Source organism: Alligator mississippiensis, chromosome 4 (genome assembly GCF_030867095.1).
Source record: "Alligator mississippiensis isolate rAllMis1 chromosome 4, rAllMis1, whole genome shotgun sequence".
NCBI classification, from domain to species: domain Eukaryota; kingdom Metazoa; phylum Chordata; order Crocodylia; family Alligatoridae; genus Alligator; species Alligator mississippiensis.
In genome coordinates this window covers 29232251-29245261 of record NC_081827.1, presented here as the reverse complement: position 1 = coordinate 29245261, position 13011 = coordinate 29232251, and the positions used below count along the sequence as shown (strand labels likewise).

The window sequence follows — 13011 nt, the reverse complement described above, 5'->3', positions numbered from 1 at the left end:
TTGGGGAAGCTGGTGCAGGGGCAGTGCGTTACCACCTTTTGCCTCCCCCCCTGCCCATCTAGGATGCAATGGCTGGGACAGGGGTGAGGCTGAGACAATCCCGGCTGAGCTTGAGCTGCAGGGTGAAAAGCCCCCTTGGCAGATGTCAGCTGGGTGGACCGCTGGTGGGGAGGAGGGTTCCTACACCTGCTCCTGCCATCCCTCTCAGAGGCAGAGGACTGGGAAAGGGGTGGGGTTGGGTTGGGATGATCCCAATGCAGCTTGAGCTGCACGGGGGGTGCGGGGTGAAAAGCCCCCCAGTGGGTGCTTTTCCACCCCACACTGGGCAAACCTCAGGTGGGGGGTGCATTCAACCCCTGCCTTCCTCCAACAGAAGCAGATGGCTGAGGGGCGTGTAGGCCTCAGCCAATCCCAGCCTTGCTCAGAGCTGCAGGGAGGCAGGTGAAAAGCTCCTAGGTGGGGGCTCCCCCCTCCCCTCTCAGACCCCAGCTGGGGGAGCAAGTGCTAGGCAGGAGTGGGGAGGGGTGCATTCACACCCACAGGAGGCAGAGGCTGGGGAGAAGGAGGGGCTGAGCTAATACCTGCCCAGCTCTCTGGGCTGCAAGGGGGGGGAACAAAAAGCCCTCACCACAGGGGCTTTTCCTCCCCTTGCTGTACAGCCTGGGGCTGGGGAAGGGGGGCCTGGGACCCTATTCCTCTGCCCCACTGTCCCGCTGGGCTGACAGGCCCAGGCAGGAAGCAGGCTAGGGAGCTGAGGCTTTAGCACTTCAGTTCTGTGACAGCTAGGCTGCCCTTAGATAGACAGCACAACCCAGGGCTGCAAAGCATCCTGGGATGTTGGGGAACTGTGAATTAACTTAAATCAGGAAGGGATCTGGGACAGAAGTTCCATAAACCAGTTTAACCTAAATCAGTTAAGTCTGATACTACATCTGTTCAGGTTTATCTTAAACAGGTTTGGGCCATTTTGAAAGAGGTTTATGTGCACTGAAGTTCTACTCTGTTACAGGTTTAAACCAGCTTCCAATCACTTAAATTGGTTTGTGTGTAATTTTTGTCCCTAGCCTCTGAGTGATGAAGCTGAGAGTGCAAAACTAACTGCTTCGGAAAATTTCTCAGAATATCTTTTTCTGATTATATCAATAGCAATGTCACTTTGGGCATGCTATCTATGTATGTATATCCTTAATTGGTAGTATTCATGTTATGTATAGCTATCTAGCTGAACACTCTCTCTCACACACACAGGCATCATTAGTGAATTCTTTGTATAAATCTACTGGGCAAAGTGCAGAATCACACTGGCATCTTTGCCTGACTGTCAATCCATCATTTCATAATGCTAAAATAATTATTTCTATTCATGTCATCGTGAATTTTGCCCCGTCTTAGCAGTTGCTGCTAAGTTCTTTTCTCTTGCACAGTGTATACCTGCAGAAGTGATGCAAGTAGTTAGCTGCCTTTTCAAGACAAGTGAGGTTGTGGAAGTTCTCAGATAGCTTTCCACTACTTTTACCTATTTCTAGAAACAGCAATTTCTGTACTAGCAAAACTTTGGTATGTAAATACCATTCAGAAATAATGTAGCATCAACACGCATTAAATGTTATTTGTAATAAGTCATTAGAAAAAATGTGAGTTTTTACTAAGTAAAGATTTAAGGATTAAGCCTTTAAACTATGAGTTATGGACCTACCAAAACTGAGGTGGCAGACAAGCAATTTTGCAAGCTGATCACGGCGCTAGTCACCATTTTTCCAGACTTATCACAAGCAAGGCCCCCCTCGTCCTTATCCCCCCACTCACTGGACAAGGCAGCCCAGCACCCCTGCCCCTCGCAGCTGATTGGCCAGGAGGGCTGCCCTTCACGTGGCCCTGCCCTATGCCACTGACTGGCAGAGAGGACTGCACTTTATGCAGCCCCACCCCTCACCACTGATTGGTGGAGAGAGGCTGAGCTGCATGAAAGGCAGCCTTCTCAGCCAATCAGTGGCAAAGGGAGGAGGAGGTGGCCACTATCTTGGCTACTCCCTTTCATGGATTGCAAATTGGCTGAAGGGTCGTACTCAGAGGGTAGTGGCGGACGGGTCATATTCGACCTGGGGGGAAGTGGGCAGCAGAGTCCCCCAGGGCTTGGTCCTTGGGCCCGCACTGTTCAATTTCTTTATCAGTGATTTGGACAATGGGTGAAAAGCAACCTGTTCAAATTTGCTGATGATACCAAAATTTGGGGAGAGGTAGGCACGTTAGCAGGGAGGGAAAGACTGCAGAAAGACCTGGATAGGTTGCAGGGATGCGCTAACAAAAACAGGATTCATTTCAATACTGACAAGTGCAGGGCGCTGCACTTGGGCAGTAGTAGCCAGCAGCACACTTGTAAGATGGGAAACTCCCTTCTTGAGAGCACGGAGGCAGAAAGGGATCTCGGAGTCATCACTGACTCCAAGATGAACATGGGCCGACAGTGCGAGGTCACGGCCGGCAGGGCTAACCGGACCTTATCGTGCATCCACAGGTGCATCTCAAGTAGGTCCAAGGAGGTGATCCTCCCCCTCTACGCGACGCTGGTGAGGCCACAGCTGGAGTACTGTGTCCAGTTCTGGGCATTCCACTTCAAGAGGGATGTGGACAACATTGAGAGGGTCCAGAGGAGGGCCACCTGCATGATCCAGGGACAGCAGGGCAGACCCTACAATGAGAGGCTATGGGACCTGAACCTGTTCAGCCTTCACAAGAGAAGGCTGAGGGGGGACCTGGTGACCGTCTATAAACCCCCAAGGGGCACCAGAAGGGGTTGGGGGAGACCTTGTTTCCCCTAGCACTCCCTGGGATAACAAGGAATAACGGCCACAAGTTGTTGGAGAGTAGGTTTAGATTAGACATCTGTAGGAACTACTTCACAGTTAGGGCGGCTAGGATCTGGAACCAACTTCCAAGGGAAGTGATGCTGGCTGCTACCCTGGGGGTCTTTATGAAGAGGCTGTATGTCTACCTGGCTGGGGTCATTTGAGCCCATTTTTCTTCCTGCTCAGGCAGGGGGTCGGACTTGAAGATCTACAAGGTCCCTTCTGACCCTACATCTATGATTCTATGATGTCAGCAGCTCCCCCTCACTTGGCAGGCTGTCAGGCTGGACCATACTGGCTGCTAGCTCCCAACTGGGGAGCTAGCATTTTGTTTTTAGTAAGATTTTTTTTGCCCAGCAATTCTGCATGAAATTGCAAAGACTGCAGTTTTTCCTGGTGTCTATGAAAATCATGGAATCGCGATATGAGTAAGTCCCTAAATATGAAGTTAGCTATTAGTTAATACAGCTCCTAGAAGTGGTCAAGTAATGTTACAAGCTCAGTTTACACTAACTTTGTGGGCTCAGATTTTAAAAGAAATTTGGAGTTTGAGAGTCTCCCATTCCTTTGATATCTAACAGGAGATAGATGCAGGATGTCCTTATGCAGCTTTGAATATCCCAGTTGTGATTTTTCATCTGGCAATGGAACCAGATGTCAAACCATTGTCTTCTCCATGTAGTTTCTTTGAGCAGGATAAACTGTACATATCTGCCTTCATTGAGCCACTATGCCTACCTTTCTTGACTTCCCCTTTTTTCCATATGCTCCTCCAAGTATTTAACATAAGGTACATGAATTCTGTGTTGTTTTATGTTAATGTGATGGCAACAATCAGAAGATTCTTGCATATCATCTTACTTTGAAGTTTAGTCTGGAAACCACCACATCTCCATTTGGGGTAATAATAGGAACATTTTCACACACAATTCCATGTTCAACATCAATAACTTTTCCTACAAGTTAAGAAAAAAAATGTTAGTGAAATAGTCATGGAAGCTCTAGAGGTCTTTGCACATGGCTATGAGCCACAAATATCCAAGTGCCAAACCTGGCTTTGGGCAAATGGCTCAAACACCTATGTTTCAGGTTCCCCTCTTGCAATGTAGAGATGATAATTCTTAAATATCCCAGTGGGTCACTGTTGGGATTAATTATTTAACATCTGTACAGATTTGTAAAAATATAAAACTTGATAAGTTAATTAATACTATTTTTAAGCCTTTTACTAACACACACTTGCTTTCTGTAGTGAGTGTAATCCAAGTACAACTGATTGTAAAATCATAAATCACTGAATATCAGGATGGATTAAAAAAATCAATTATTTCTTTAAAAAAATTAAAAATTGGATTTTTTAATTTAAAAAATTGTATTTTTAATAGTATTTTAGATGCTTTTTAAAAAATTAATCTATATATAGTTTTAAGATATCTTAAAGCTCAAAGCTATCATCATGAAATAGGGATTATATCTTCTTATATACTATTTGAGATCATATTGCTGGATAAAGTGTATGAGAAAGAAATTGAACAGTGTGCAAACAGTCCAGAGGGGAAAATTGTTAACCCGAGTCTTGATGGATGGAGCAATGGACACAGTGATCCAGTAATGTGACTGTGTGACAACAGAAAAAGGGACTGTCTGCTTTACAGAAATAATTGTTACATCAGGAAGTGCACACAGCAGAATACTTACAAGTAGCAGTAAAAGTTATAACAAACTGAAAAAAATTCAAATGTCTAGTATGCAGCTTTGTCTCAGACAATGCTGCAAATGTATCAAAGTTGAGAAGAAATCTAGAAGAAAGTAAAGAAAGCCCTAAGCTAATAACATATGGCTACAGCACTCACTTGATGTACCTCTTAGCCAAAGAATTCAGTGCTCCAGAAATAAAGGCTAATGTTGCTGAAATTACAAAACACTTCTGTAACAACCACTTTACAGTAGCTGCTCTGAAGAAAGCAGGGGGAACCAAACTAACTCTCCCACAAGACATGCGATAGAATTCAGTAGTGAACGGTTTTGAATGGTCTATTGAAAACTGGCCTAATCTGATGACAATTTGTGAACGAGACTGACAGAATAGATGGATCTGTCACAGCCAAAGTTCCCAATATTGAGCTAAAGAGGAATGTAGAATGTGTGCTGACTACCCTGAAGCCTATTTTCATAGCCTTGAACAAAGTTCAGGGAAAGTGCTGTTTTATTGCTGATGCTGTTTAAAGTTGGAAGAAACTGAGTGAAACCTTGAAAAGAGAAATACGCAATGACAGAGTGAAATTACTGGCATTAAAAAAACAAATGGATCAAATGCTATCTCCAGCTTATTTTCCTGTTTATATTCTCAATACTCAGTGCCAGAGTCAATTCTTAACTGCTGAGTTGGCTATGACATAGACATCCAACAGTCGTCCCTCCATAATACCAACTATAATAAATTTCAGGGTTAAAGGTGAACCATTCAAGAAATCTATGTTTGCTGATGAGGTTTTAAAGAAAGTCACACCAGTGAACTGGTGAAAGTCACTTAAGCACCTGGATCCATCAGAGACTATTGAAGTGATAATCCAGCTTTTAACACCAGTAGCTACTTCTGCAGGTATAGAAAGAATATTTTCTTCCTTTGGACTAATTCATTCTAAATTGAGAAATGAAGAGGAAGATGAAGACTGAGTTTGCTACATAACCCAGTATTTTAAGTTTCTCATGTTTACCTGGCTGAAATACTCTACTTATTTTTTGTTAAAAACACGTTTCACAGTTATAACTAAAATAGTTAAAAAATAGAAAATGCATATGCTTGTTTTGTTAAAATAATTATACTTGTTTGCTGTTGAAGAAAAATATCCAAAATACACAAGCTTGTTTTAGTTAAATAACTAATTTAAAATGTCATAATTCAGTTTTCTGATGTAGCTGCAAAATTAATGACAAAATATCAAAATAAATCACTGCTTTAAAATGTATAGTGTGTATCTTCTAAAAATGAAACCTACATCTATCTCTGAGTTGTGAATAATACATATTAAGGTTATATCAAACAACAAGAATGCAGTTTTGTAGAAAACAATGATTAAATCATCTAAATTGTGATTTAGATCATGATTTACATCAATTTGAATTAAATCAAATCTACTCTGCTGCATATTTTCCAAGGTCAGCCTCAATCAGAATTGGACTTCAACCAACTTATTTCTGTGACTCACACAAACAGTCTAGTTCAGTCTTTTCTAACAATGACACTGCACGGAAAGGCAATTCATGGCTTCAGGTCTCACAAGCTACAATGCTGGTCCTTGATACCTTATAAGACCATATGGAAACAAATCAATGTAGCCTGTTATAATCTAGTATCTTAATCTTCTTTTTTTAAAATTTAGAATGAAATTTAATTTCTAAACATGTCAGTCACTCATTTGGATAAAAATTCATCGGAACTACTGAAAAAAATTCCTTTGAGCATGAGAAAAAAACAACAATGTTAATCTTTCATTATTGTTCAAGACAGGAACATTCAGATGTGGAAATAAAAACATTACACTCCCCAATCCAAAATGTCTGGAATATAATTTACAAGCCAGATTGGGGGTGGGAGGGTAGAAATTTCTCTTTATATGAAGGTGCATCTTAAGTATTAAAATAGTAATTAAATTAAATTACATTACATTGAAATAGAATATAGTTATAGCTGGATTGGGTAGCACTGTTTACATCCAAAACTACCTAACATTTTCCATTATAAGGCCTTGTTTTCAATTGCTAATAACTTCACAAAGCTGTAAACGTTTCATTGGGGCTGAAATTTTCTATACTCCCTATCTGCTTCAGGCTGATATTTCCGTGCAAAAGGTTTTAGTTAAAACAGTTCTGTGGATTCTGAGACAGATTTAGGGGAAAATAAGTTCTTCTGTCCATGTAAATATTGTACTGAGATGCTCTATTCTCTGGAGCAAGAGCTTGAGGTTTTCAGCCTTAATCTCTCTGCTTTTCACCTCCCCATCTATAATAATAATATTAAACAGGTGCTGTGAACTTCATTCAGGTTTATAAAGAATTCAGACAACATGGTGAAATCTGGATAGGCAATCTTAATTCTGCCATTTCCTAAAAGCTTGACTTTGCAACATCAACATTCTCATAATAAAGTGAGTTTTAGGTAATAAGGAATATTATCTGATAGCTCTTCTACAAAAATTACATTGTGGTACTACTTTCTAGTAATTCTGAATTATTTAATAAGAAAACAATATTATACAGTAATATTGTAAATTGACAAAATATTTAAAAGTTTTTCACTTGTTTCTATCCCAGGGGTGGGCAAAATCCAGCCCATGAGACAGATCTGCCCAGCAGTGGACTCCCATTTCCCAGCAGCCCCTGTCCACGTGGCTGGGGCCAGTTTCCATGGAGACCCCAGAAGCAGCAGCGCTGTGATAGCATGGAGCCAGGGTTCCCGTGGAGACCAGCTCCACCAGCACTGGCAGGCAGCAGTGGCGCCATCCTCTTCCTGGTAGTGGGGGCTCAAGGGGAGCTGTGCTGTAGGCAGAATCGGAGCAGGTTCAGCTGCTGCCACCTGTATAGGGTGGGCAGCAGCGGTGGTGCTGCTGGGAGGGGTGACTACAGGGGGCTACAGGTCATTTTGGGCTGGCTATAGCCCCACCTAGTCCCCCCCTCAGTACCACCCATGCTGGCAGGGCGCAGAGCTGCTCCAGAGCCCAGCTGGGACCTTGCAGTGGTGACAGCATGATCCAGAGTCACAGCAGAGCCGCAATCTGCAGCCTGCATGCTTTGGGCGAAGATGTACAGGCAGCGGATCCACCCTGGCTCCGGACCACACTCTCAGTGCTGCAAGATCCCAGCTGGGCTCCAGAGCAGCTCTGCGCACTGCCCTGGCAGCGTTGCTGGGGCCAATCTCCATGGAAACCCCAGCCTCGCACTATCATAGCACCGCTGCTGCTGGGGTCTCCATGGAAACCAGCCCCAGCCACATGGGGAGGGCCTGCTGGGAAGCGGAGTCCAGCCACCATTTTGCCCAGCCCTGTTCTATCCTATATCAGTAAATGTATGGACTGCAGTAAACACAGAGGATAATATAAACACTCTTTGGTGACAGATAAGGGTACACTCAATGATTTAAAGGAAAATCAATGGTACATGGTATTGTAATAAACTCGTCTAAAAGTACAGATAATTAAGAAATTTTAATATGAGGATGCTTCTCTTTTAACACTTGAATGTATATATGCATACAAGCGCACACCATTTCTGTGTTATAAAACCCTACACTGAGATCTCTGAATTATTAAAACTAAAAGAAAGGAAGAAAAGAAGAAAAATAGTATTACATTGCAACTTCTGATGTGAAAGCCACAGAAAATGTGTAGCCTTTCTAACTATTTGGAACCAAAGTCCTAGTGCAGTTTGGAAAAAAAATATCTGCTGTACCCAAGGATTCTCTCATATCTAAACTGCATTCCATTTTTTTAAGTAGGTCATTTTACCAATGGACAACTGCCCATGGGCCAAAGAAATTAATACTCTGCTCTATGAACTATAAACTTTTTTCTTTACTAGATGATAAAACAGCTGTTTATTTTATTAGCAGTCAAACTTTATCACATCCTACAAGGTCAGGGAATCAGCTGTTTCCTCCCTTAGCAATTGTGCTGCTTCAGGGTGTTTATGACAACCCTGTTGAGAAATCTATGCTGAAGGGCAGTAGTGCTGTAAGTGAAATAAGAAAAAAATCTCAGCAACAGCTCTTTAACTCCTTCATTTCTGGATATTTTTTTTAAGAAAAAAAAGAATGTAGGAGTTCAACAGCAGTTGGAAAGCACAAATTGAAAGGAACCTTTGAAGATAATAAGAAAGAATGAATAGCAGAAAACTACATAAGAGAATTGGAAGAGAAACTAGAAGTGGGAAGGAAGAGACACGGCGGAATGGGACATAGTAAGAATTAGGGGTGCACAACTGACAGAGGTACGGCTGACTGACTTTAGGTGAAGACTTTGAATTTCGGTAACTTAACTATTTTAAGCCCAAGCCCACCATAAGCCAATTACAAAAAAATCCATTTTAAAATGAAATGTCAGGTTTCCATTTTCTGATGGGGAAAAAAATTAAATTTCAGAGGAAAACAGGCATTTTCTGGAAAAAGTTGAGTTTAGTTAAATATCCCAGTTTTCTGTTGAAAAACATTAAAACAGGAAAGATTTGGTTAACCTAGTGTGAATATATTAATATGGAAGGGATATCTGCTGGCAGGCATGAGAGGCTGCGGAGGCAAGTGAGAAACTTGCAATGGGAAGGCAATGGCCCTCGAGCACTGAGGAGGAGAGTGTGACTGAACTGAGTAAACAGGAGGTTTGTTTCCCAACCTGCCCTACTGCAGCTGTACAGTTGCACATTGGAGCCAGGAATTCATAGACAAATGAATCAAAATGTGAAATTACCCCTGATTTCCAAGGGACCGTCAATGTGTAGCTCCACTTTGCCTTCATTCCTGCTGTTGCTTCTCTCCTCCTGAATAACAGCAGTTTTTTTGTAAATGCCTTTCTTCACTTCGTCAAAGACTGAAAACATGTTGTACACTCGCGCTGTGTAGCCTGCTAGCTCAGTGACCTGAGAAACAACAAAAGACTTGTTTAAACAATATTATCCAAAAATGAAATACTGCATTCAGTAACTCGCGGACAACCATTTTGATTCAGTACTTCTTAGATTGATTCTGAATTAAGAAAGAATAGGCAACATGTCAATCATTCATTTGGATAAAAAATCATTGGAACTACTGAACAAATTCCTTTGAGTGTGATAACAAAACCCAACAATGTTAATCTTTCATTATTGTTCAAGACAGGAACATTCAGATGTGGAAATAAAAAAATTACACTCCCCAATCAAAAATGTCTGGAATATCATTTACAAGCCAGATTGGGGGTTGGGGAGCAACTTTCCTTACTTAGTAATTTTAGTAATTTTCCTCCCTTGATATACTTTGTACTGGCCCAAATGCCCAAGTGTATTTCCTGCCTGCCAACAAATAGAGACAGTACATTGAGGGACAGATCCCGGATGCAGTAAATTGGCATGGCTTCAGTGGAGGCTATGAGAATTTCTGATTCTGTTGTCTCTAGCTAGTTAAGGAGCTACTGCCTTCCACAGGCTGGCCAAATATTCTAAAACAATTCCTATCCCTTTTTTTTCAAAATATATCCCATAACTTTTAGACTTTGAAATGCTAGTACAAACAATTATTGTAATCCCTTGAAACATTGTAAAAAACAGTGAGAAGCTTGAAAACATCAGAGAGAATATTTAACAGCTACGGAAAAAAATCTTCTCTCTGATCGTGTGTGTCATACTGGATGCTTAGGACTTCCTAAGGCAGCAGTCTGAATCAGCTGGGACCAATCAGCACCGTATGAACACTGCCATCAACACACTGTTACTGATGGCTGAATCTGTCATGCCTGAACATTCATTTGCAGCATTTAGAGAACATAGGCAGCAGAGAACGTGTAATCTAGGGAATAGCTGTCTCTCTTCTGTATTGATGCATACACTTTCTACCCCTTACCATATTTAAACCTTTCTAATGCTATGTCCTTGGAAATCACATGGGACTTTCTTGCCTGAACTGAAGTTGTTCACTTATGTTTCTTCTTTCCTTCCTCAGCTTTTCTTTTCTACCTAGAGCAGGGGTGGGCAAAATACAGCCCATGAGCCAGATCCAGCCCGCAGCTACCCCTGCAGTGCTTAACATGGGCCAAGCCCCACATACTCCCACTGGGGCAGCCTGCACAGCACTCCCACCAACAGGGCTGTTCCCAGTGTGGCTGCAGCTGGCCCTCATCATTGGCTTTTGTCCCTCCTACCCAGAGCGACACAGAAGCAGGAGGAGCAGCTGCCACTAGAGGTAAGGGGAGTCACTGGCTGCACCTGCACCAGGAACAGCCCTGCTAGAAGCTTCTTGAGTGGGCCGGGGCCCAGGCTGGCCAGGCTGTTCTGCTCCCCTTGCCTCCAGCTGCAGCTGCTGCTCTTGCTACATTACTCTGAGTGGAGGGAGCTTCAGCTGGGTGGCTCCTGCCCAATGCGTAGAGCTGTGGCTCTTGCTCCCAGCCACCTTCCACCTGCTACACCTTCCCCAGTGCAATGAGCAACCATCTGTGGGTAGGCAGAGCAGATGGAAGGTGGCTGGGAGCTAGACCCGCAGCTCCACATGCTGGGCGGGAGCCAACTGACTGCAACTTCCCACCTGCAACTTCCCACCTGCCTGCCCAGAGTGGCGTGGCATAGCAGGAGCAGCCTCCACAGCTGAAGGCGAAGGAAGCAAAATAGCCCTGCCAGCCCAGGCCCCAGCCAAGTGTCTTCAGCTTCCAGTGCAGCTGTTCCTGGTGTGGCTCCAGCCAGGCAGGCGCTGCACTCCTCCCCTTGCCTCCCAGTGACAATGCAAGCCTAGTCAGCTGCAGCCACACTGGGAATTGCCCTGCTAGAAGCTGCATGCTGGCCCAGGCCCATGGCGGGCAGGTGTGGGCAGTACCGTGGAACAGTAGCACTGGCCGGGCAGGGCTCAGCCCCATGCACAGCACCACAGGGGCAACCATCGACCCGATGAGCTCTGCTGCATGTGCCCCCTGCCTCTCCCCTTCTGAAAATGCAGTGCCCAAAACTGACACAGTACCTCCAGCAAGACCTAGCTGGTGCTAAATAAAGTGGCATGGCTCCCTTGTCCTGCATATTAATTCTATTAATAGAACCCAAAATTGCATTTTCTTTTTCCCCCAGCAGTATCCCATTGCTGACTCATGTTCCATTTGTGATCCACCACAGTGCTTCAATCCTTTTTGGCAGTGTTAATGTCACACCATTTAACCTCCATTGTATACGTCTGCATTTGGCGTTTCTTCTCTATGTGCACCACTTTACATTTGCTTTGTTGAATTTCATTGTTGTCTACAAGCCAGTTTGTTCTTAACAAATCCATGGTGACTGTCCCTTCCACCTCCAGTTATTTACAAATGGACTGTTTTACAACTTGCTCTAGTACCTTCCCAGATAACATTGGACTGACTTGTCTGTAATTGCCCAGATCTTACTTTATCCCCTTTTTATATAGTCTTTTCTCCAGTTTTCTGGGACTTTGCCTATTATCAATGAATTTGCAATTACTATTGCCACTAGCTCTGAGATTTCTTCAGCTAGCTCCTTCAGCACCCTGAGGTGAGTTTCCTGAGGCCTGCTAACACAAATTAATTCAAACTTGTTAAAAGTTTACTTATCGTGATCTGCAGTTCTTCCCCTCCCTTTTTTATATTTATTTTGCTACTTGCCTGGTTGCAGGGGTTTTTTTGTGGAGACTGAAGTAAAGTAAAAATTGAGCACCTCTGCCTTCTTTGCACTATCTGTAAACTCACCACCCCCAGTGAACAGTGGTTTCTACAGCTTCCTGCTCATCCTTTGCCATTTGATGTACTTGTTGCCTTTAACATTGATTGCAATTCATTTTTTGCTTTCCTGATTTTGTCCCTATCTGCCCGTGCCATTCCTTCCTTTACTTCCTTAGTGACATTTCCTTGCTTCCACTGCCTTTATGCATCTCTAGATTTTCATATGGTTAAAAAGCAACTTGTGCAGCCACAACAGTCTCTCACAATTCTTATCCTTCCTCCATGTTGGAATAGTTTGACGTTGAGCCTCTCTTTGTATGCCCTTTAGAAATGGCAGCACTTTGGAGTCCTTTGCATTTTAATTTGTTTAATCAGAAAACCTGTCCTACTATTTTTTTTTTTTTCATAGGCTGCAATCTCCTTTTAGAGTCCAGTATCCTTGTTTTCCTTATAATGGTGGCTCTCAACCAGGATGCCATGGCACTCAGGGAGTCAAAAGAGCATTTCAGCAGTGCCACAACATGGGTGCCACTGCCACAGCCACATGGAACTGCCCTGCATGCCTTGTATACAGCCAGATCAGAAAGGGCTGCTGCATAAGCATGTGATCCTCCCTGAATAAAGCTACTATGCATAAAGCAGGCAAAAGTGCCTGCTCTTGCTAGACCCTTTTTCTGTCTGACACTATACAGCATCTTCTGGAAACAGGTGCACAGGTCAGGTGGAACTGTCCTGCACATCTTTTTCCAGGAGGAGCAGGGGGGATGGGG

General features: G+C 43.4%; 1 protein-coding gene across 3 annotated transcripts in view; it reads right to left on the bottom strand.

Moving 5' to 3' along the window:
* ABCD2 (ATP binding cassette subfamily D member 2) overlaps nt 1–13011 on the bottom strand; it is an 88305-nt gene that overhangs the window by 56948 nt on the left and 18346 nt on the right. For all 3 annotated transcript variants that reach the window (XM_059725882.1, XM_059725883.1, XM_019487437.2), the window contains 2 exons: nt 9305–9473; nt 3708–3802 (listed from right to left, as the gene is read on the bottom strand). In XM_059725882.1, coding sequence (XP_059581865.1) covers nt 3708–3802; nt 9305–9473 — 264 coding nt within the window. The remainder of the gene's footprint in view (nt 1–3707; nt 3803–9304; nt 9474–13011) is intronic.